The sequence below is a fragment of the Hordeum vulgare genome, chromosome 4H (assembly GCF_904849725.1).
Source record: "Hordeum vulgare subsp. vulgare chromosome 4H, MorexV3_pseudomolecules_assembly, whole genome shotgun sequence".
Taxonomy (NCBI): domain Eukaryota; kingdom Viridiplantae; phylum Streptophyta; class Magnoliopsida; order Poales; family Poaceae; genus Hordeum; species Hordeum vulgare.
In genome coordinates this window covers 595,201,575-595,224,552 of record NC_058521.1, presented here as the reverse complement: position 1 = coordinate 595,224,552, position 22,978 = coordinate 595,201,575, and the positions used below count along the sequence as shown (strand labels likewise).

The following is a 22,978-nucleotide window of genomic DNA, read 5'->3' as shown; positions in this document are numbered from 1 at the left end:
AGTGGCACTGCGTAATTCTCTTGAAGTTTACAAGGATAATACGTCATTTGTAATCCATAATCTCATTTTAGCTCGGGTAGAGGAGATTATGAGATTATAATAATCTGGTCATCTAGTTTATAAAATCTACAATATAAACTGTCCTGTTTGGAAATACAATAGATTATAAAAACCAGATTATATAATCTGGGTGGTTCCAAACAGGGCCTTAATCTAATAACCACGACTCAAGACCTTAGTTGGCCCATGTTTTTTAGTTTCACATGACATCACATTTGTGTTGTCGATAGTGGCTTCAATGCTCACATAATGAAAACATGTTTGATTGTGGTCAGTCCAAAGATTTTTTTTTTCTCTCTCTCTCAGAGAAAAAATTCAATATGTTCAGTGTGCTTAGTTACAGAGGGAGTATACACCAAATCGATGCATATTTAATGAACAAATTAAGAAATAAAAGTATGAAAGAATATTGCGTACACGTATTCCAAACAATTTAAATCCATGTCCTATGGACTTATAGTATTAATGTACATATAATAAATAACGGAAATAATTTGCTACCCATGGTGGTAGGTACACACAGACCAAAATTATATCTCCAATTATTTTGGTACATTATTCTGTACTATGAAAAATAATTCTATAATGAAAATATCATGATTTCGGACCAGTCAAGCAAGCAAACAAGCAATTATGCCAAAAAGGCAAGCAAAAAGACCGAGAGAAATGAGAAACGTCATTTCTACACAACAAAAAGTCACTTGTGTAAAAAAGGTAAATAAAAAAGACAAAGTTAAGTGGAAAAGATCATTTATATACAACAAACATGCACTTGTGCCAATGTCATGGAAACCCAACACCGCATATATTTAAAAGGTAGCTATCACCATGCATATGAAATCGCCTCTCTAATAAATAAACATGGATATGATCTTACTTGATGTTTCAAGTTGCATGGTCTCTGTTCTCCTCAGTGATGCCACACAAATATTTGCATTATGATGAAAATGGCAAAGTATGTTTTGTTAATTAGTGATAGCATATGCATAAGAGCATTATTTTTATCTTGCTGATATATGTGTTTGCATTTGTAATCTAAGTGAAGTCTTAATTTGCTTGCAAACATATTAGGCAGCTACATCGAAAACAATTAATTTGTAAGTACATGCATACAAAATGTTCAAGGTTGTGTATCAACATCGATATTGTTAAAAAATCATTAGCAAAACAATTTATATATATGAAAAATCAAAACTAAGCCATTTGTTTGCCTAAACCTTGTATAAAACTATTATATATGTTTTATACATTAGAAACATTTTTTTGCGTGTGACATCAGAAACATTATTTATTTTTGATGTCTAATTCTTTTATACACATTTTACATATTTTGTATGCATCATGAACATTTTTCATATACATGTTTACATTATTCAAATACACGATTAAATTTTTTGAAAAGTTATATTTTTTACATCAACTTCGTTCCATACACATTATATTTTTTGTATATGTTTTCTTATACCCTGGAAACATTTTTTTATGCACATTTAAAGTTTTTTAAATACACGATCAATATTTTTCAAAATAAAAGAAAAATATATTATTTATTATCCATACGCGCCCTACATTTTTTGTATATGTGGGAAGTTTTTTGTCTACAAATTTGACATAATCCATGATTAACATTTGTACAAAGTTTATCGAAATAAAGCCAAAAGAGAAAAAACAAAAACAAACATATAGAAGAAGAAGAAAAAGGGTTGTAGGCCGGCCCAATCAGGCAGTCAGCGAGACAATGCACATCACCGAATGAGAAAAGGTGAGACAATACTGGGAGAAGATGGGATCAAGCCTGGATATATGATTTGGTTGTGATTAAACAAGGGAACCGCGGCCTTTAGATTAGAAAGAAGTAGCCGAATCGAAGTTTAAAAAACGAATCGTTTTCCTCATTTACGGGTAATTTTTGCGAACTTCAGAAGCAAATTTAATGACGTACGATCAAAAACACCATTTGCTTTTTTATTAGGTAGAGACTAACACACGATCTGTCTGTAGTAGCTTTTTATTAAGCACCATGGGTACATTGGTACCCAACCCAATCATGTGATCATGTCATTACATACAGTTCCAACTAGATAATACATACAGAGGCTAAGGGAACACAAGCAGTGAAAGAAAGTACAGTATGCAAGATCAAGGAGAAAAGAGAGAGGACGGTGGGGCTAAGCTAAGCTAAGAGCTAGCGAGTACAGATCGACCAAACAGTTTACAGTACACTATACCTATCTACTCCATAGTACAATTCAGTTCAATCACACGCTCGATCGATCAGCCGACGACCCTGCAGTTTGTCCTGATGGTGCCGGTGTTGCCGGTGAGCACGCCGATGGCGCCCATGGCGACCATGGCGTTGGCGAAGTCGGTCTGGAAGGTGCCGGGGTTGGTGGTGTAGCCGAGGACCTGGGCGGCGGTGCTGTTGTCGGCGAGCAGCGCCTGGTCGGAGGCGAGCAGGCCGCGGTTGGCGGCGACGTTGGCGTAGTAGTTGGTGTCGAAGGTGTTGGGGGTGACGGGGTCCATGGCGACGGGCTGGCTGGCTCCGGACTGCGGGCACTGCGTGCTGAGCGTGGCCAGGTAGGTCGGGTCCATGCTGGGGTCCTTCCCGCCGCTGGTCCCGTACGAGTAGAGCCGGCTGCTGAAGGAGCTGCACTGCGCCATCCCCACCGTGTGCGCCCCTGCCGATTCCTCCAGATTTCAGTTTCAGTAAATCAACGGTGCACGCGCAAGCCACTCTCGGGTTGGTGACCACGTACCTGAGAGCGCGACCATCTGGGCCTGGGTGAGGCCTTTGGAGCCGAAGATCTGGTTGAGCTGGTTCACGTTGGCGGTCGGCGGCGGCAGGTTCCCGTTGGTCTCCCCGGCCACCGAGACGTTGCCGTCTCGTCGGCCCGCCGGCACCTGGTACGAGTTGCCGCCAACCTGCACACACATTTGCACACATCGTCAGTTAATCTCCGTTCTAAAACTGGCACCGCCATTTTACCCACCCTTGCATGATTGCGATCATCATCCGATACACGGAGATCGACAGAGACACCTACAGTTTAAGGGTGGCAACACAGTACACTGAGGCGTAGCAGCTTGATCTGTATGCGCTCTGGTTGCGTACCAGGATTTGCGAGCGCTGGCCGCTAGAAACCACGGGCGGGCAAGGACGGATGGAGACGCGTCACATGGACATGGTTGGTGAGCCGGGCCATGCCATGCCATGCCATCTATTCTATCCAAGTGGAGGAGAGGAGGAGAGGAATGGAGACAGAAATCATGGCATGTGCCGGCCACATGGGCGTGGGAGTGAAGACGGATCCACGTAAACTAGTCCTGGCGTGCGCCGCCCGACGACGATGACCAAGAACCCCTGCATAAATGGCGCCCCCTCTTTGATTATCGCCGCCGGGCGCACGCAATGCCGGCTGATTGACAGGAACTCCGAACCGCCGGTCGTCGCGCTCTGGTCTGCCATTTTCGTGTCAACAAGGTTGTTAGCCTGGCGTGTGTACCTGTTTCCAGCTCTGAATGTAAGTTTCACTGTCAGTCACACACGCAGCAGTGCAGTGATCGATCGTCTGATACACGGAGTTTTTAGCCTGCAGAAACAAACTAGTACCAGTACTGGTTCAAGCTCAGAAACTGCTCTAGATGGCCAAAATTTCTACTACTCCAGTAGTTTGACCATAGAAGTACCAAGTTGAGATTGGACTTGAAACCGTATTGATGTTGAGAGCGTAGGTCGATTGATGATGGCATTTCCTTCATCGTGCCCATTTCCAGCTTTAATTTAATTTAGGACCGAAACTCAAACTAGAATTGTTGTTACCAACTTGCTTGTCTTGTTCAGGCTTCAGTAGTACAGTAGTACTCCCTTCGTTCCTAAATATAAGGCCTTTCAGAGATTACACTATAGATTTTAAAGTATATATTCACTCATTTTGCTTCGTATGTAGTCTATAGTGTAATCTCTAGAAGGTCTTATATTTAGGAACGGAGGGAGTAATAAACAGTAAACAGTCTGAATCTTTGCCCGGTATGTCGTCAGGTTTCTACTCCATTTTTAAAGCAGGCGCCGTCAGTCAAAGATTTTATCGTTCTAAAAAACATTAACTGCCCCGATTTTAAGCAGAATCCGTCAGCCATTAAGTGCCCCAATTTTACCGTTCCAAATAAAAAACATTAACTGCCCCAATCATCTGTCTGAACATCCACAAACCAGCAGTGCTCTTTATTACTGTACCTACCAAGGGATTGTACCGTTGTCTGCGCGTAACTAACTGAATGAAGAACTAATTTCAAGGCCTGCATCGGGAAAGAGCAGCGGAGATCGCCTAGGTATTTGAACTTGTCCCCCCCACCCACCACCCTGCGCCGGGATGCAGCCCGCGATCTTCCTGCATCGAGACCGGAGCAAAGCTGGGGAATGACCGGCCTCCCTCCCACTACGCCAAGCCATCTTTCACACCACTACTCCTACAACTTGGCAGTGGCCGTGAGGCGTGACGTGGGTCTCCTGCCTGTATACTGCTACGTGCCTACGTGCGTCCGAAGCAAGGGGCCTGCCGTTGCCGTTGCAGAGCGTACGTGCGTGCGGTGCGCCGGAAGCAATGCCAGTGCCGGATTCGCCCCTTGTATTCTCAGCATCCTTCGGTTCGGTGCAGGTTGGCAGCCACGTTCGGAGTAGTACGTTCTAGGAGCAGCAGGAGTAGGACTGCTGCTGCTAGTGCGGCCTTCGGGTGGAAAGGAAATAAAAAGGCGGTCGGTTCCTTTCTCTCCTTCCTTGCTTTTCGAGAAAGATACACAGCAAAGTTATGGTATGGTGGCAAAGAAAGGCTCGGGGATCCATCCATCCGGGCATCGGGAAAGGCTCGATCACATTCCTCTCGATCGAACGAACTCATGGAAGCTCCTGACACATAGCGACATCTAGTCTAGTAGTAAAAGTAACTGAGCGTACCAGGGCGAGGGCGTCTCTGGCGGCGAAGGCGAGCACGTCGGCGCAGGAGACGACGCCGTAGCAGGCCTGCTCCAGCCGCGTCTTGGCCGCGTCGATCACCTCGAACCCCCGCAGGCTCGAGTTGGGCGGCGCGTCCTTCTCCGCCTGGTTCCCCGCCGTCGAGTCCACCAGCACCGACCCGTCGCAACCCTGATTCACGCACCACAAAACATCAGCCATGTTTTCAGTTCATATTTACATCATGCATGCACCGCATCGGCTGTTCGAGCTGGTGACATCGATGGCGCCAGGTCCATGGACGAAAGCAACCAAGCGTGCACTGTCAAGCGTCGCCCCAAAACTTTCCGCCCAACGCGTCACGCTCCAGCGGTTGGGGGCTAGAGTCGAAGCTCTGTCCAACCTTTGCCAGGGAAGAAGACAACAAAGGAAAAAAGAAAAGCAGAGCAAAGGATGGACCGTTGTACTCGTATGGCAACGGCTTGTCAGAGTGGAGTGTCACCCGATCGATCCCACATCTACCACTTGCTCCTGGCTGTAAATAAACATTCAACCGAAGCAGGGCACGGCGCACGGCAAAAGAGGACATTCAGCGGGCATCTCCACATGCAACCGATCCCCACCCACGCTCCATTGACATCACATCACGCCGGCATTGGATCACTCAACGCATCTCTACTTCTCTGTCTAATCTAGTCTACCTCTGACCTCGATCTCACGCCAAGCAAGAAAGAACCGAGCTCTTGTTCATGGAAGAGAAGGGAATTGATTGCTGGAGCTAGCTAGCTGGAGATGTTGAAACTGATTGGCATGGAGTAGTGAGGGACGGAAGGACGGACGTACCCTGACGAAGCAGTCGTGGAAGTGGAGCCGGAGGAGGCCGGCGGCGGTGCCGGGGCTGCCGGACACCCCCTTGCTGACCTCCTGCTGCACGATGATCTCCGCCGCCGGGCACAGCGTGTCGTAGTACCCGACCTGCAGCTGCGCCCGCGCCGTCGCCGCCGCCATCGCCATCACCACCACCACCACCACCACGGACGCCACCGCTCCTCCTCCTCTGGCCGCCGGCGCCTCCATGTACGTATATATCCTTGGCCTAGCTCCCTGGATGACTCGCCGGATAACCAATTCAGCTCTTCCTTCCTTAAGCCAGCGGCAATTGATCCTCCTCCACGATGCCACAGGCCGCAAGAGATATATAGCAGCAGCAGCAAAAGCAACTTTCCGGTGGCGCTATCTATCTATCTACGCGATGCCGACGCCGATGATATCTTCCTGGTTAAGGATGGAGAGGAGGGAGGAGAAATCGGTGCGAGTCCAGGTGGGAGCGGAGCCGGGTTTTGTAGGCAGGCGGGTGAGCCGAGCCATGCGGTACAACTAGCTTAGTGTAAGAGAGAGAGACCCGGGCGGGCCCAAACTTTTGGGCTATCATTGAGGCGATAAAATTACTACTAACTTTTATCGATGTGATCCATTCATTCATTCATTCATTCATTCATCAGTGAAGTTCATCCTCGCTTTTCGAGTTGTGATCTTGCTGCAGCTTGATTTACCGGGGATTCGGATCGACGGACGGACGGTGTCAGCCTGATTTGCAGTGGCCAAACAGCGTGCCGATGTGGCGAGACCGAGCATGTGACGCAAGAGGTACGGTGCGCCAAGCTGGCGCCGCAGATGATTAGTCGACCGGTGGTTTCTTCTTCTTTATGTGGGTTGGAACTTTCCTCTCTGCTCTATCACGCTCTCAGACTGAGAGCCACCCATGCGTGAGTACCGGCCCCAGTAGTTTCTGTTCTGCTGTGCTGCATCGGTATCTGATGCAGAAAACGGGATATGGACGGGCGGACAGGGGCAGAGGTTGCTAGCTCCACCTCCGAGTCATATTTGCTTGAAGCCTATGCAATTTGTGTGTCGTGTCCCTTAGAACGAACATTCGGTGGTAACTTAGAGCAACTCATCCAAACGGACACATTTTTATCCGCGTTTCGTCCGTTCGGATCGGTCGTCGTCCGTCCCTCCCGCATTATGTTATCGAGTACAGTCTTACAGTCATCAGCTGATTTGATGTGTCCTCCATCCGATGTTTTTTTTTTGAAAAGGAGGAACCTAGCCTCCATCCGATGTACCGTCTCCTAGTTAGTTAGTTAGTTAGTTATAATTAGTTGGGTGTGAAATTAAATTGGCTGGCTTTGCTTCAGTTTGCAGCGCACTCCAGCTCCACCCTGCATCTACTTGAGTTAAGTGCATGCTGATGTGCCACGACCATGATCGTCTCCTTGATTACTACTACTAGTAGTTGCATCCGCTAGCTACGCTGTCAGCCAACGCCGACCCATCGAGCTTGCCAGCTCGGCGACACCCAACGTGAACGCTCCTTGATTTGACTCGTGCCTGCTTCTGCTTCACAAAACTAATCCCTTCTCCTTTTTATCCCTCCCAAGATTGATGATGAGAGCAGCAGATATGTACTGTATTAGATAGAGGATTAGCATATTTAACAGAATGACAAGACATGGCAGGAGAGGAGAGGCGCGTCAGTGCGGTTCGTTCAGCCAAATCGAGTGCTAGTCCACAACTGGGCCCCGGACTCGACTGCCTTCCTCGTTAAGGAGTGTGCTCAAGAACTTTACCCAAAGGAAGAATGAAGCATGGAAAAGCAAGCAGGGGCGGCCGGCACCACGTACCTGCAGTTTCTAGGTAAAGTTACACATGATTAGTTAACACCTGGAAGGTAAAAAACAAAAAAGGTTGAGAGCAACATGAAAGCTTGGAGCATCGACCACTGAATGTTCCATGGGTCAAGCCAAGAAAGAAGACAGCGTAGGTTCCGCTCAGTTGATTACAAAATGTGGGCTGGGTTTCAGTCAGAAAACGGAAGAAACAGGAATGCTCATTTCTTTCTTATTAACTGCATGCCTACCTAGTCTAGAGATGATTAATTACAGGTGTGGCGCTGCCTGCACATGTTTGGTGGTGGAAGCTGCGTGCGAGACGTGGCTCCTATTTATAGCGTGTATCGACCGATCAATCTGCCAGGGACTGCTGTCGGTTTGACCGCGATTGGAGGACCCCCATGTTCCGTTTCTAACAACCAGTTTGCAATTCTGTATACAGCTAGCTGTTAGTACGAATAATTCTGTTTTTCCGTGTGGAGCAGTAGTTAGCGTATGTTATTACGCTAATGTTCAGTGCTCAACTTTGGAGCAAAGTAGATCGTTGGATCAAAGTGGCTTCATGGATGAGATGACTTGGATCTGCTTAATTGGTGTTTTTTTAATATCTCAGTGGATTCACTGAATCATCATTTTATTTTAGACAAACGCTGAATCATGGTATATTGACCAGCCACACCACAAAGAAAGAAGACATTGAACCTAATTCACACAAAAACATGAGGGATTAGCTTAATGAGGATTAAAGGAGGCAAGAGCAGCATCCAATTGGTCTCCCGCTGGTAATAAGAAACGAAGAAAGAGAGGAGAAATGCTTGATGAGTGGATAGTTGATAATCTTTCCTGAAAAAAAAGCAAGAATTGGCCTCCATCCATCCAGCAGCTTCTTCCTTAGCCATGTCTCGTGCTGATCCCCACTTTGCCGGCTCCGTTCCAAAGGTTGATTGATGATTGCCTTTCCTTCATCGTGGCCATTTCCAGCTATAATTTAGGACAGAAACTCAAACTAGAATTGTTGTTACCAACTTGCTTGTCATGTTAAGACTTGAGTACCAAACACTAAACAGTCTGAATCTTTGCCCGGTTTGTCGTTAGGTCTCTTCTTCATTTCTAATCAGTGTAACCCAGGCTGTTAGGTAGATCGCCCAGCCCAGGGTTGCTCGACACATGACAAAAGCACGTCTACAGCGTGGCCGATCCACGCCTCCATCACCCATCTATCAGTCGAATAACTAAAGCAGGCACACGCTTTGCCAAAAGCTCCTGCGTACAGTTTTTGGAAACTCTTTCGTTCCTATCAAGAGATAGAGAAAAGAAGATCTCGCACACCACACGTCTCTCACACGCAACGCAATGTACGTACGTGTCCAAAACTCAATCGTCCCATGTATAACTCCATTCCATTTTTGCAAGCAAAGCCGGACAAAAAGATAGTACAGATTAGGAGGAGTGACGTGTGTAGAGGCGCTGCAACAAGTGTTTATCAGTTGACGACCCTGCAGTTGGTGCGTATCTGTCCGTCGCCGCCGGTGAGCGCCCGGATGCCGCCCATCCTCACCATGGCGTCGCCGAAGCGGGTGACGAACAGGTAGACGTTGCCGGCGTTCTGCGCCACGAGCGCGGCCGTGGCGTTGTCGGAGGTGAGCGTCTGGTCGGAGGCGAGGACGCCGTGGTTGGCCAGCAGGGCGCGGAAGTAGCCCGTGTCGAACGCGTCGGGGCTGCCGCCGTCCATGGGCACGGCGTCCGGGCTCCCCGGCGGGCACTGCCGCGCCAGCTCCGCCGCCTTGGCGCCGTCCATGGCCGGGTCCTGGCCCGTGCCCGTGGTGGCGTTGTACCCGTGCAGCCGCGCGCTGAAGGAGCTGCAGTGCGTCAGGCCGATCGTGTGCGCGCCTGAATAAAAATAAAAACGCACGATGTGAGCTGGGCTGTGGGCCGTGAGGAGAGGATTCGCGTGGGCTGGATGGTGAATGGTAGTACCTGAAAGCGTGACCATGTCCTCCTGGGAGAGCCCATTCCTGGCGAAGGCCTCCGTGAGGTGGGCCACGTTCGCCGTGGGTGGGGGCAGGCTGGCCTGCGCGTCGGACGCCGCCGAGGCGTTGCCGTCCCTCCGCCCGGCCGGGACGCTGTACGGGCCACCGCCGGCCTGCCATTGTCGCCATTGTTGGTGTGTAAGCAAGAGCTCGGAAAAGCAGTGTTGTCACCGGAGTAGTTACCAGGACGACGCTGTCTCGGGCGGCGAAGGCGAGTATGTCGGCGCAGGAGACGGTCCCGGCGCACGCGGCCTCCAGGCGCTGCTTGGCGGCGTCGATGACCTCGAACCCCCTCAGGCTCTTGTTGGGCGGGGCGTCCTTCTCCGCCGTGCTGTTGGCCGTCGAGTCCAGCAGCACCGACGCGTCGCAGCCCTGGCATAAACCAAGTCCAATACATCACTTGGCATTTTCAATGGAGCGCACGCCTGCATTGCAACCTGCATTTCATACTGGCTAGTACTAGTAGATACATGTAGCTAAGCACACCAACCTTGACGAAGCAGTCGTGGAAGTGGAGGCGGAGGAGCCCGGCGGCGAAGCCGGGGTTGGCGCTGACGGCCCTGCCGACCTCGTCCCTGACGATCACCTCCGCCTGGGGGCATGAGTGCGCGTAGAACCCTACCTGCAGCTGCGCCTGGCCTCGCGCCTCACCGGCCAAAAGCCACATTGCGACAACCGTGGCACCAACCACCACGACCGATGCCATGACCACTGCTGTCAACTACTAGCTATATCCTCTCTAGGTAGACGAACCGAGACCGCTGCGTCAAAATCTGCACGGCGCGGTCAAATTTATAGGGGTTGTGCAGATAGTGCCAATGCAAGGAGCGCTCTAGCTAGTTACTGACTCTGGTGAGCAAAGGGGCAGTTCGGCAGTGTAGTACAGTACTCTACTCAAGATAGGCATATGGAGTCTGGCTAGAAACACGGCCAAGATTTTGGGGCATTGGCATTGGGATTAGCCAGTAGTGGGTGCAGCCGTACGCGCAAGTAGCCGGCAAATCAGGGCTCCTGTGTTTTTCTTCCGCTCCACTGCGGTTTCCAAGGGCTTTACTGGGGTTTTGGTTCATGTTTACAGATTACTACGAATGGGAGCTTGCTTGTGGGTCGGTCAAGGCATCAATCAATCTGGTTCTGATCGATGGGGACGGAGAGCAGAACACGGAGAGACATACTATCTCGGAAGCGTTACTGAAATGACAGGGCAGGAGTCATCTGGGTTGTGGTGATCGATGTAGTTTCGCGGGGCATGTCATGCTAGGTTTGTAGAAAATCTGGGTGCACCGATCGAGTAGACAGTAGTACTACAAACTAGATCGTGGTTCGCGCCCTTCTATTTTGAATGAGATAGAATAGTCTTAGAAATTTATCCAAAAGCATGGACTTCAAGTTTTTATCAAACATGAGAACGCAGAATGAATGTTCAGCCATTGTGATTGTGATCATCATGTTTCTTTGGCATTGGCATGGACCCCACCTCAAGTCTTATCTCTTCTCTGGTTTCTTTCTTTATTGTTTTAGATGTGGCCTGATTTTCGTAAAAATAAGATTTTCTCTGATTTCTTGTCGTTTACATCTCTTTTCCACAGAGAACCATAGGGAACCTTCCACAGAAAATACTGTATGGTAATCTGGTTGATAGTCTGACATCAACAACACGTGTCAGTTCATGGTTTTCTTGACAAAAATTATAAGGAGTTCAGAGAAAAAAACTTTCACCACAATATGCTTAATAAGTTAGGAGTGCAAACGTCTTAGATCTTGTATTACATCTTGAGTAGATGGATGTGTTTGCTGCACTTTTGTAGAAGAGTATGGTAAAACAAAGTCTCAACGCCAGTGTAGCATCAGAAAGACAAACTTGAACTTTGCAAAGTACCATCTTCTTACAGGGATTGTTGAAGACTTTATTTAACTATCGATATTATCTGGTGGCCGAGGTAACAATATCATCATTGCCAATTCCTGTTCAGGCCGAGGACGCTGAGCAGGAAGGAGCAGATCATGAGCAGAACTGGGAATCTAGGGTTGAAGAAAAACAAAGAATAAAGGATTGAAACCGGTTAAATTGGGAGACAAAACATGATGGGTAATCAGCAATCACACAAGGCCACACAACATAGGGAGAAGCTCTATGCATGGTGAATCCACATAAACCAGCTAAGGGTTCAACTATATTCATGCAAACCAGATTGAAGTGCGGAGATTATGTTCCCAACCTTATTTTCATGAACCCAAAATCATAATCAAAAATCTATTGAAGAGTCGTGGTACATATCTCCTTGCATCTATTGAATTCTTTCTTTGAAATTCGTTGGAAATTTGGGAGACCAAACATTAAAATCAACTCACCCATGGAACATTTCACATAATCACGTACCTGTACAGAGGCAACGAAGGATACAAAAACAGAGAGAAAATCATCCAATAATCCCCACCGGCGAGAGCCCCACATCATCGTGATTGCTTTCAAATTCCAACGATGGATCCCCGCGTCATGTCGGACGTATTGTTTTCTTCTTGAGGGTATCATAGCGACCGATCGCTTCGCCTCTATCTCGTTAGGATCGGGTCCATGATTGTACGCTCATGGACCGTCGGTCGGGATCTAGCAGTGGTGCCCTGGTGGGGCGGCGGCGCAGCAGGGTTTCCCGGTCGTGGAGAGAACGGATGTGGTTGAGGAGATGCTAGACGCAGCTAAACGGGTTAGATTGTGTGAGAGAAGGGTGAAGGGCCAAATGGAGTGGGCTTACCCGATGCTCGACGGGCTGCCTACGGATGCAAATGGCCCAATTAACCACGTAAGTCGGATTTTTCCACCAGAGCAGCTGCCCTCTAGGACAGCTGGCCCATTCGCCGGTAAGCCCGCGATTACACATCGATCAACGGCTAAAAATCAATTAGACACAGGATCTGATGGCTATAAAGTGTGGATGCGTGAGAAGGCTGGGATTTGGCTCAATTTTACTGTCCTAAATGTGACATGTAGCGGTAGTTTTGTTTTTAACGAAGCCTCCGATTTCTACATCAATTGATGCATGTATCCATATTATTAAACAGATATACAAATAAAGTCAAATGTCCACCAGGAAAGCTCACAGCCTGAGCAAGACAAAAGCAAATAATTGAAATAAAAAATTTGACACATCCGGAAAGACCAAAATCAGGTTACGATATCTATACACCTACCTAGCCTATTATTAGCTTGTCGTTCAAATCGACCGAAGATAGCTCATGCATCTGTCTCCCATCGGTTGCATCCAATAATAGTCCGCATGGTTGAGTAACGACCACGTACGGATCCAAGACGTGTCCCTATATATAACTTTGCAAAAAATCATGTCATTTCTAGTGTTTCATATGGCCCAAAATAATGCACATATTCCAATCCGGATATGATTCGCTATAATTCCGTCTACTCCAATGAGCCACGTCCCGAATAGCATATTAATATTCGTTGGTGGAGTGATGTCGAAAGCAATATGAACAGTGTGCCATAATAATTTTGCTAGAGGAGAGTCGAGAAAGAGGTGTCTAATTGTTTCATTTTGATCACAATAGCAACATCTAGAACACCCTACCCATCTTCGCTTTATCAAATTATCCTTGGATAATACAACTCCCTTGTATACAAACCACGAGAATATTTTAATTCTGTGCGGTTCTTTAATTTTCCAAATATGTACTCATCTCAAAGAGGCACAAAGTTAATTAAATCCATGTACATTGATTTCATTGAGAAAATACCATTGGTAGACAATTTTCAGTGAATTTTATCAGACTGATAAAGTTGAACATCCATCAATCGTTTGACCAAGTGCAACCATGAATCCGAAAGTTCTCCCGCTAGAGATCGTCGGAATTGGATATTAAGAGGTACGTATGTAATACTGTGGCATCACAATCTTCCTTACATTGTACAATATTATAAAGGGACACATATTGTAAGGCTATAGGCGTATCCCCAAGCCATGGGTCCTCCCAAAAACTGGTTATGACACCCTTACCTACTATAAACTTTCCCCGGTGAAAGAAGGTTACCTTCATCTTCGTTAACCCCTTCCAAAAAGGCGAGTCGTTAGGTCTAGCAAATATTTGGGCCAATGTTTTAGAATGTAATTATTTATTCGTCAAAATTTGTACCCACACCCCTTCAGTCTCAGTAGAAAGCTTGTATAACCACTTGCTAAGCATGCATTTATTCTTCACTTCTAAGTTTCTCAATTCCTAGACCTCCTTTGTCTTTGGGTTTGCAAATGACATCTCATCTTGCAAATCTGTATTTCTTCTTAGCTTCCTCGGACTGCCAGAAGAAACGAGATTGGTAAAAGTCCAGTTTTTTCCGTACACCTACCGGTACTTCAAAGAAGGAAATAAGAAACATCGGGAGGCTAGTCAGAACCGGATTAATCAGAACGAGCTCGGCCCCGTAAGACAAAAGCTTGCCCTTCCAGCAGCTTAGTCTTTTTTCGAATCTATCTTCGACACACTTCCATTCCTTATTCATCAAACGTTTATGGTGAATTGGGATCCCCCAGGTAACTAAATGGTATTGATCCAATCTCACATCCGAAAAGTTGTTTATAAGCGTCTTGTTCCTCACTTGCTGTTCCAAAGCAGAACAATTTGCTCATGTTAAAATTTATTTTCAACCTAGACAACTTCTCAAATAAACATAGAATAAGCTTCATATTCCTCGCTTTTGCAATATCATGTTCCATGAAAATAACCGTGTCGTCCGCGTACTGTAGTATGGACACTCCCCCTTTACAAGGTCTGGGACAAGTCCTCCTACTTGGTCATTCTCTCTTGCCCGACCAATGAAGACTGCCAACATATCTGCTACTATGTTGAACAGGATGGGAGACATGGCATCTCCGTGTCTCAGTCCATTATGGGTTTGAAAATAATGCCCGATGTCATCGTTAACTTTAATCCCAACAATACGTTTCTGAATGAAGGCATCCAGTTGATCCCTCAAGGATGAACCCCTTCATGCATAAGGCCTGTTGAAGGAAGGGCCATTTGACCTTATCATACGCGTTCTCGAAATCCACTTTGAAGACAGCCCAATTGAGTTTCTTGGTATAAATTTCGTGCAACGTCTCATGTAAAATGACAACCCCTTCTAGGGTACGTCGCCCCGGTATAAAAGTTGTCTGTGTCGGTTGGACTACCGAATGGGCTATCTGCGTCAACCTATTCGTGCCAACTTTTGTAAAGATTTTAAAGCTCACGTTGAGCAGACATATCGGTCTGAACTGCTCAATGCGAATAGCCTCCACCTTCTTTGTCAAGAACGTTATTGTTCCAAAGTTAAGTGAAATAGTTGTATGTGGCCATTGAACAAATCATGGAATATAGGCAAAAGATCATCTTTTATAATATGCCAACACTTCTTATAAAATTCCGTCGGAAACCCATCCAACCCCGGTGCCTTATTGTGTATCATTTGTGCTATTGCGTCAAGCACCTCTTTCTCAGTAAACGGAGTTGACAACACCTCATTCTCGTCTGAGGTGAGCCGTGGTATGTCACCTGTTGTGTTCTCATCCATAGAAACAAAATTATCTTTGGGAGCACAAAAAAGTTTCTTGTAATATTCGGAGATGTACAATTTTAGATTCTCATGCCCTATAATTGTACCCTTATCTTGTTCAAGTTGAATTATCTTCTTCTTTCTATGTTTGCCATTCACAATCATGTGAAAGAATTGTGTGTTATCGTACCCCTGGACCACCTTTGTCACCTTTGCTCGAAGGGCCCATTTCATCTCCTCCTCTCTGAGAAGATTTTGCAGCTTCTTTTCAGCCTCAATCTTAATATTCCTATCCGCCCTATTAAGAAGTGAGGACTCTGCTCTCACGTCTAACTCATTAACGAGTTGAATCAGCCTCTCCTTTTCCATTTTGTAAAGCCCACTTTGATTCTTGGCCCGCCCCCCAAGAACTAGCGCAAGTGCCTAATTTTTTTGCCACCTATCCATACTAGATGACCCACTAGATTTCCTGGCCCATTCTGTAGCAATGAGATCCATGAATTAACTCAATTCGAAAGAGAAAATATTTTTTCCCACATGATTCGCTTCCCGAGAGTCGACAAGAATTGCTGTGTGATCCGATATGGCTCTCTGTAAAGCATGGACAGTGACCAGCGGATACTTCTGCTCCCATTCTACACTAGTCAGAATCCAGTCCAACTTCTCATATGTTGGCACCGGTAATGAGTTAGCCCACATGAATTGTCTGCCAGTGAGGTCTATTTTTCTCAAATCGAGACTCTCAATGATCATGTTGAACATAAATGACCACCTTTCTTCGCAGTTGTCATTATTTTTCTCTTCTTGTCTTTTTAATGTTTATTTATGAGTAGGCTTGTAAAATACAGTTGTACTAAAATACAAAATACATGGCTTGATTGCACGGTGCTCACTAGTGAAAAACGGGCCTTTGGCCTGGACCCTTTAGTCCCGGCCTGCCTCTGGGCCGGGACTAAAGGCCCGTCCGCGTCGCCCCAAATCGCTCCACTGATGGAGAAGCCGGTGGAGAAATAATAAAGTCCGACGAGGTATACATATGAAGTTCGACAATCACTTGTAATATGTGAAAAATATTGGAGATAGCTCTATATTGTATACATATACATTCATTTGATGAATGTTTCTCCCTCTTAGGCCTCCATATCGAGCAAAGCTACGAAACGAGGCCCGACTAGAAAGTTGGATGCACGTACGCATTACACCTTTGAGGTGATATTGCCTACGGGCGAACCCAAGCTTCCTAAGAATGCTGCTGACACATTCAAGAAGAAATGCGGAGTTCTCGTTAGGGATCACGTCCCGATCAGCGTTCGGGAGTGGAACAAGCGCAAAGGGGCAGCCGATAGTGACTATGTCGCCGAAAGGTACAAAGATAATCTTTGGAATGATCTCATGTCACATTTCAACCTGCCAGAATGTGAGAATGAAGACGCCGCAGACAAACTGAGGGCCAAAGTCAAGCAGTGGACTCTAAAGAAGATGGCCGAACTGTTCCGTAGCTGGAAGAAGAAGCTATGGAAAAACTATGTGAAGACAAAGAAAGTGCCAGTATTCGAGGGGTATCTAGCCAAGCAGGCGAATCACTGGAAGGCATTTCAAGAGTACAAGGAGTCAGAAGATGCCCAGGCATTATCAGAAAAGAACAAGAAAAATGCCGACAAGAAGAAATATCACCACAAGCTGGGGCCAGGGGGCTATGAGACTGCCATCCCAAAGTGGGATAAGAAAGAGCAAGATCTGCTAGCTAAAGGCATCATATCTGAACCACTCCGTGATGAGTGGGAATTGAGAGCAAGAAATTGGTTCCTTGCGCATGGTGGTTCGTACGACGAAGAAACAGGGGACCTCATCTGCAGTGACGGTCTTAGGATACCCAGGGAGAATTGGAAAAAGATAGTGAAAGAAATTAAGGAGGGAAAAAGAAAGTTCACTGCAGATAGAGAGAAAGATTTGCTCACACTGGTCCTCGGCAATGACGAACATGGAGGACGAATGCGAGGCTTGGGTCCTTCTTACCCGTGGTGGCTTGGGTTTGCCAGAGACCAAGACACTACAGAAGCCGAGCGAGAGCAAAGAAGCGGCAGCAGGATGAGGAGAATGACAAGTTCAACCAGTTGCTTGCCAGGATTAACGAGCAACAGAAGCAGATTGGTGAGCTTAGAGGAGTAGCGCGCCAGGAAGATCCTGCACTTGATATTACCGGCGCCCCATCTAAGCGGAAAAGCAGCGTGGCTGAATCTGAGGCCCCGCCCGACGATGCACTAAGAATGATAGAGGGCGGTCCCGGCTACCCCGTGGATGGAATCAAGGAGTCAATATCATGTGAAATCCATCAGAAATTCAAGAACATATCCATGAAGGTGGCCGTCGAACAAGCTTTACCTTCTGGCCCTGATGCACGCTGGCATGGCCGTGAGATTCCAACTGGCTTTGCTAAAGTCGGGGTGGATGAAATCATGGCGGGGTTTCATGATATGGAGCTCGACATAGCTGGACCCGAAGATGAGAGGACACTCAGAGAAGTACTGGGTGGAGTTATCCTATGGGACAAGAACTACATCAAGCTTCCAGGCTCGGCCCCAAGGACAACACCGCCTCCGAGTCGTCGCAGGTCACCTACACCTCCATTACCTCCAAGCCCTCCACATGACGTCGGCCAGCACAACACGAGTCCATCTCGATCACCGCCGCCGGACTTGGGTCGTCCGTCTCCGCCGCCGCCCGCTCCGGATACTAAGCGGAAGCGTGCCAGCAAGAATGCTCCGCCGATGATTTCTAAGCGACGGAGCCCCCCAAAGCGCAAACTGTCGCCCCTCCCAAAGGTACCTCATGCTAATCTTCCTATAAGACCTTATGATCGTACCCCCGAGGAAAACGCCAGGATAGCAAAGGAACATCATTGATGGGGTTATAGTCCTAGGGTAGGGTCATAGGCCTACCCTATAAGTCCTACCCAAGGACTACCCTTCATAAGGGGTAAGGCCCTTAGTCAGTTCCGACTGAATTAAGGACTTCCCATCATCCGGTTGGTAATGAATCCTCCACCATCCAGTCGGAGATGAGCATTCGGAGTGTACCAAACTAACCGACTGGATTCCACTCTGTACACCATAACCCCCCCTGGAGGGAAACGGTCATACGTTTCCATGTGCCTTTATTAGCATTTAAGACATACATTACCCGTAACGTAGACATTTATTCGCCACTACTCCACCCTTGTGCACCTAACCGTTGTGAAGGGCAGCGCACTCTATATAAGCCGCCCTTCCCCACTGGTGCAGGGGTTAGCAATTCACTGTAATCCATATTCCACTGGACAACAAGCTCCCAAGAGCACTGAGACGTAGGGCTATTACCTCCACCGTAGAGGGGCCTGAACTCATACAACCTCGCCGTAGCTAAGGCTCTGCCCATCCTTTCGTACCCTACACATCTACTGTCAGACTTATACCCACGACAGTTGGCGCCCACCGTGGGGCAGGCGTCTAAGCGACTTCCGGAGAGTTTGCGACTACATCTTTTCGTCATGTCATCCGGTGGAGATTTGAGCATGGGTCACGAGATCCTCTTCGGTGCTCTCTCCTTCGTCGTCGACGATTCGGCATGGCTTCGGGATGCCCCTCTCGACGTCGAGGCGCTCCCCCGTCGCGGGGCTATGCACTTTCGTGCCGGCGCCCGCGGTATTCTTCTTCTCCAGCAGTCACCCTTCATAAGGGGTAAGGCCCTTAGTCAGTTCCGACTGAATTAAGGACTTCCCATCATCGAGTCGGTAATGAATCCTCCACCATCCAGTCGGAGATGAGCATTCAGAGTGTATCAAACTAACCGACTGGATTCCACTCTGTACACCGTAACCCCCCTGGAGGGAAACGGTCATACGTTTCCACGTGCCTTTATTAGCATTTAAGACATACGTTACCTGTAACATAGGCATTTATTCGCCACTACTCCACCCCTGTGCACCTAACTGTTGTGAAGGGCAGCGCACTCTATATAAGCCGCCCTTCCCCACTGGTGCAAGGGTTAGCAATTCACTGTAATCCATATTCCACTCGACAATAAGCTCCCAAGAGCACTGAGATGTAGGGCTATTACCTCCACCATAGAGGGGCCTGAACTCATACAACCTCGCCGTAGCTAAGGCTCTGCCCATCCTTTCGTACCCTACACATCTACTGTCAGACTTATACCCACGACAGTTGGCGCCCACCGTGGGGCAGGCGTCTAAGCGACTTCCGGCGAGTTTGCGACTACATCTTTTCGTCATGTCATCCGGTGGAGATTTGAGCATGGGTCACGAGATCCTCTTCGGTGCTCTCTCCTTCGTCGTCGATGATTCGGCGTGGCTTCGGGATGCCCCTCTCGACGTCGAGGCGCTCCCCCGTTGCGGGGCTACGCACTTCTGTGCCGGCGCCCGTGGTATTCTTCTTCTCCAGCAGTCGGCTCTGGTGTCGACCTTCACCGCCGTCACGCGCCGCAACAAGCGGTCCCGCCGTCCGCGGCTCCAGCGTTGGGTGCAACACGCCCAGGCGCGCCAGAACGCGACTTCACAAGTGGCGGTCCTAGAGTCGGTTGTGGTTGCCCCGCCGTCCCAGCGCTCGGACTCGGTTCCGACTGAGTTTCCTTCCGAGTACTTGGGTCGCGGGCCTGCAACAGAAGTGCACATGGCCAACTCCCATGAAAGTCCCCGCCAAACTGGCCGGAATGAGCACGAGATCGGCGAAACATCCGGCGCTCGCCATCCGCCCCGCCGTTCTGCCAGTCGGCACACTCGGCGGAGCAACGTGGAGGTGTTCCGCACACCCATCCTCAACTTGGCTGCCGCCGCCAAGATAGCCGATTCCCTTCAGCCGACTGATTCAGAGGGTGGCAGGGGGATCGAGCAAATCCGCGCCCTGCTGCACACGGCGCAGCAGCAAAATTCGGCGGTCTCCCAGTCGCACAACAGGATCCACAATAGTTCTGTTCATGCGAACACGCATCGGTCAGTTCACAGCCCTGGTTCTCATCAGCGACACAGGGGAGGCAACCATTCCATAAATCCCGAAGATCGTCGCCGTTCACGCACCCCTACGCGGGGTGGGCCCTACGGGCCCCGACATCATGATGATCGGCGTTCAGTCGGTGACACTTACGACCCAAGGCCCGACGCGAGAGGGCATATCGCCCAGCGGAGGATCGACAGGGGCCGAGCCCACCGCGATGGTCACGATATGGACCGTCCGAGTGGAAGCAGGACCATCGTCTCTGGTCCCGAGTGTTTCAGTCGAGCCATCCGGTTGGCTGACATCCCTCCCAACTTTCGATTGGCGACGGGGATCAGCAAGTTTACAGGAGAATCCAAGCCAGAAACGTGGCTGGACAACTACCGAGTGGCGGTCCAGATCGGAGGAGGGGACGACCACGTCGCCATGAAGCACCTCCCTCTGATGCTCGACGGCTCGGCACGAGCGTGGTTGAACCAATTGGCTCCCTCAAGCATCTACAACTGGGCAGATCTGGCCCGAGTGTTCATCAGGACCTTCGAAGGGACGTGCAAACGCCCTGCTGGCCTCGTGGAGCTCCAGCACTGCGTCCAGAAGCAGAATGAGCCCCTACGCGATTTCATTCAGCGTTGGACGACCCTCTACCACACGGTGGAGAACGTCACGGAGCACCAAGCAGTCTGCGCCTTCAAGGCAAGCGTGCGGTACAGAGAGTTGTACCTGAAGTTCGGTCGAACAGGCGACATCTCCATGAGCAAGATGATGGAGATAGCAGCACGCTATGCAAATGGCGAAGAAGAGGACCGCATCCGTAGCGGCAAGCACAAAGCAGTCGCCGATGGAGATGGGAATAACACTCGGAAGCAGAAGCAGAAAGCTCCGTCCACTCCGCAGGCAGAAGCCGCAGCTGTTACCAATGCCAAGTTCAAAGGCAAGGGGAAGGCTCAATTCACCCCCAAGAAGAAGCAGTTCAGCAACCCCATCCTGGACCAGCCATGTCCGATCCACACGAAGATGGATGAAGAGGGCAACACCATATATCCGAAGCACACCACTCGGCAATGTCGCCTCCTGATCCAGGGGTTCGGCGAAGGGCAACCGAGTGAAAAGGGAAATGAGCAGGATTAGGAGGACAAGGAGGATCCGTTCCCCCAAGTCCATGCAACACTGATGATTTTTGCTGACGTTGAGAGCAAGAGTCGACTGAAGCTGGTGAACGGGGAGGTGAACATGGCCACGCCGACCAACCCCACGTTCCTCAAATGGTCTCAAACTGCGATCACCTTTGACCAGTCGGATCATCCAGCACACGTACCCACCCCAGGGAGGCAGGCTCTGGTCGTCGATCCGGTGGTGGAAGGAGTCCGACTGCGCAAAGTCCTCATGGACGCGGCAGCGGCTTGAACATCATGTACGCCGACACTCTCAAGGGGATGGGCATTCCGATGTCCAAACTCAGCGAGAGCAGCATGCAGTTCCATGGAGTCGTCCCTGGACGAAAGGCCAAGTCACTCGGCCAGATCGCGTTGGACGTCGTTTTCGGCTCCGACAAGAACTTCCGCAAGGAAAAGCTGATGTTCGAGGTGGTGGACTTCCAGAGTGCGTACCACGCGATTCAGGGCCGCCCGGCGTATGCGCGTTTCATGGCCCGTCCATGTTACGTGTACCTGAAGCTGAAGATGCCAGGCCCGAAAGGTGTGATCACTATCACAGGAAATCGGCAGCGGGCCGAGGAGTGTCTGCAGCAGGGATCGAGGATCGCCGATCAGCAGATGGCTGTCCTCGAGCTTGACGAGTACAAGAAGACAGTCGACCCCGCTGACTTGATGCTTTCGAAGAAGCCAGCTTCGGAGTCCGCATTCCAGTCGGCGGGAGAGACGAAGAAGGTCAGCATCCACCCGACGGACGACACCGCTGCCCCGACGAACATCTCCACCACTCTCGATCCTAAATAGGAAGCCGAGCTCATCCAATTCCTCCGTGAGAACTGGGACATCATCGCATGGAAGCCCTCTGACATGCCAGGTGTACCCAGGGAGTTGGCTGAGCACCGACTGCATGTGGATCCTGCCGCTCGGCCTGTCCGAGAACGCGTGCGTCGGTCCGCCGCGCACAAGAGGAAGGCAATCGGAGAAGAGGTGGCCAAGCTTTTGGCAGCCAACTTCATTCGCGAGGTACACCACTCCGAGTGGCTCGCCAATGTTGTCATGGTGCCCAAGAAGGACAAGTCGCTCCGAATGTGCATCGACTTCAAGCATCTCAACAAGGTCTGCCCGAAAGACCATTTTCCGCTCCCCCGCATCGATCAAATTGTCGATTCGACTGCGGGTTGCGAGCGTTTGTCATTTCTTGATGCCTACTCGGGCTATCATCAGATCCTTCTGTATGGCCCCGATGAATTAAAAACAGCCTTCATCACCCCATTCGGGTGCTTCTGCTACACCACTATTGTGACAGCCCGAGACCGACGTTCCAGAAGATTCCCCCTTCTTTTCCGTTTTCGTCGTGTGATTAGAATTATTCGTTGCATCGTCATGTAGTTGCATCATCGCATCATGCATGGCATCATGTCATCGGTGTTTTGTCGGTGTTGCTTGTTGCTTCGTGTTGTTGGGTGTTAGTGTTTCGTGAGTGGCGTCGTTTGTTGGCGCGATGAGAGAGGGAGCGTGAGAGCCACCGCTAAACCCCGTTGCACCGCCGACCTAAACCTTCTCCCCTCTTCTCCCCTCCTAAGTTGTTTTGCG

At 49.1% G+C, this 22,978-nt stretch overlaps 2 protein-coding genes across 3 annotated transcripts; both read right to left on the bottom strand.

Moving 5' to 3' along the window:
• Positions 1-2,052: 2,052 nt before the first annotated feature.
• Positions 2,053-6,370, bottom strand: LOC123449885 (peroxidase 5-like). Its single transcript, XM_045127246.1, has 4 exons — positions 5,852-6,370; positions 5,012-5,200; positions 2,817-2,982; positions 2,053-2,738 (listed from the first exon to the last, which is right to left on the bottom strand). Exons 1-4 carry the CDS (start codon positions 6,083-6,085, stop codon positions 2,335-2,337), a joined length of 993 nt encoding a protein of 330 aa, XP_044983181.1. The 5' UTR covers positions 6,086-6,370; the 3' UTR covers positions 2,053-2,334.
• Positions 6,371-8,558: 2,188 nt separating this feature from the next.
• LOC123447403 (peroxidase 5-like) lies at positions 8,559-10,636 on the bottom strand. 2 transcript variants are annotated; one of them, XM_045124000.1, is made up of 4 exons: positions 10,201-10,631; positions 9,894-10,082; positions 9,658-9,823; positions 9,051-9,570 (listed from the first exon to the last, which is right to left on the bottom strand). In XM_045124000.1, the coding sequence occupies exons 1-4, from the start codon at positions 10,414-10,416 to the stop codon at positions 9,164-9,166; spliced, it is 978 nt and encodes a 325-aa protein (XP_044979935.1). In that variant the 5' UTR covers positions 10,417-10,631; the 3' UTR covers positions 9,051-9,163. The 2 variants fall into 2 exon arrangements, with proteins under 2 accessions (XP_044979934.1, XP_044979935.1); XM_045123999.1 differs by having other exon boundaries at positions 8,559-9,570; positions 9,658-10,082; positions 10,201-10,636.
• Between the last annotated feature and the right edge of the window lie 12,342 nt (positions 10,637-22,978).

Coding starts and splice junctions, on each gene's coding strand:
- LOC123449885 (XM_045127246.1), bottom strand. CDS start 6,085: ATGGAGGCGCCGGCGGCCAGAGGAGGAGGAGCGGTGGCGTCCGTGGTG. Junction 5,201..5,851: donor TCCACGACTGCTTCGTCAGG/GTACGTCCGTCC, acceptor TGCGTGAATCAG/GGTTGCGACGGGTCGGTGCT. Junction 2,739..2,816: donor CCAGATGGTCGCGCTCTCAG/GTACGTGGTCAC, acceptor AGGAATCGGCAG/GGGCGCACACGGTGGGGATG.
- LOC123447403 (XM_045123999.1), bottom strand. CDS start 10,416: ATGGCATCGGTCGTGGTGGTTGGTGCCACGGTTGTCGCAATGTGGCTT. Junction 10,083..10,200: donor TCCACGACTGCTTCGTCAAG/GTTGGTGTGCTT, acceptor GGTTTATGCCAG/GGCTGCGACGCGTCGGTGCT. Junction 9,571..9,657: donor GGACATGGTCACGCTTTCAG/GTACTACCATTC, acceptor ATTTTTATTCAG/GCGCGCACACGATCGGCCTG.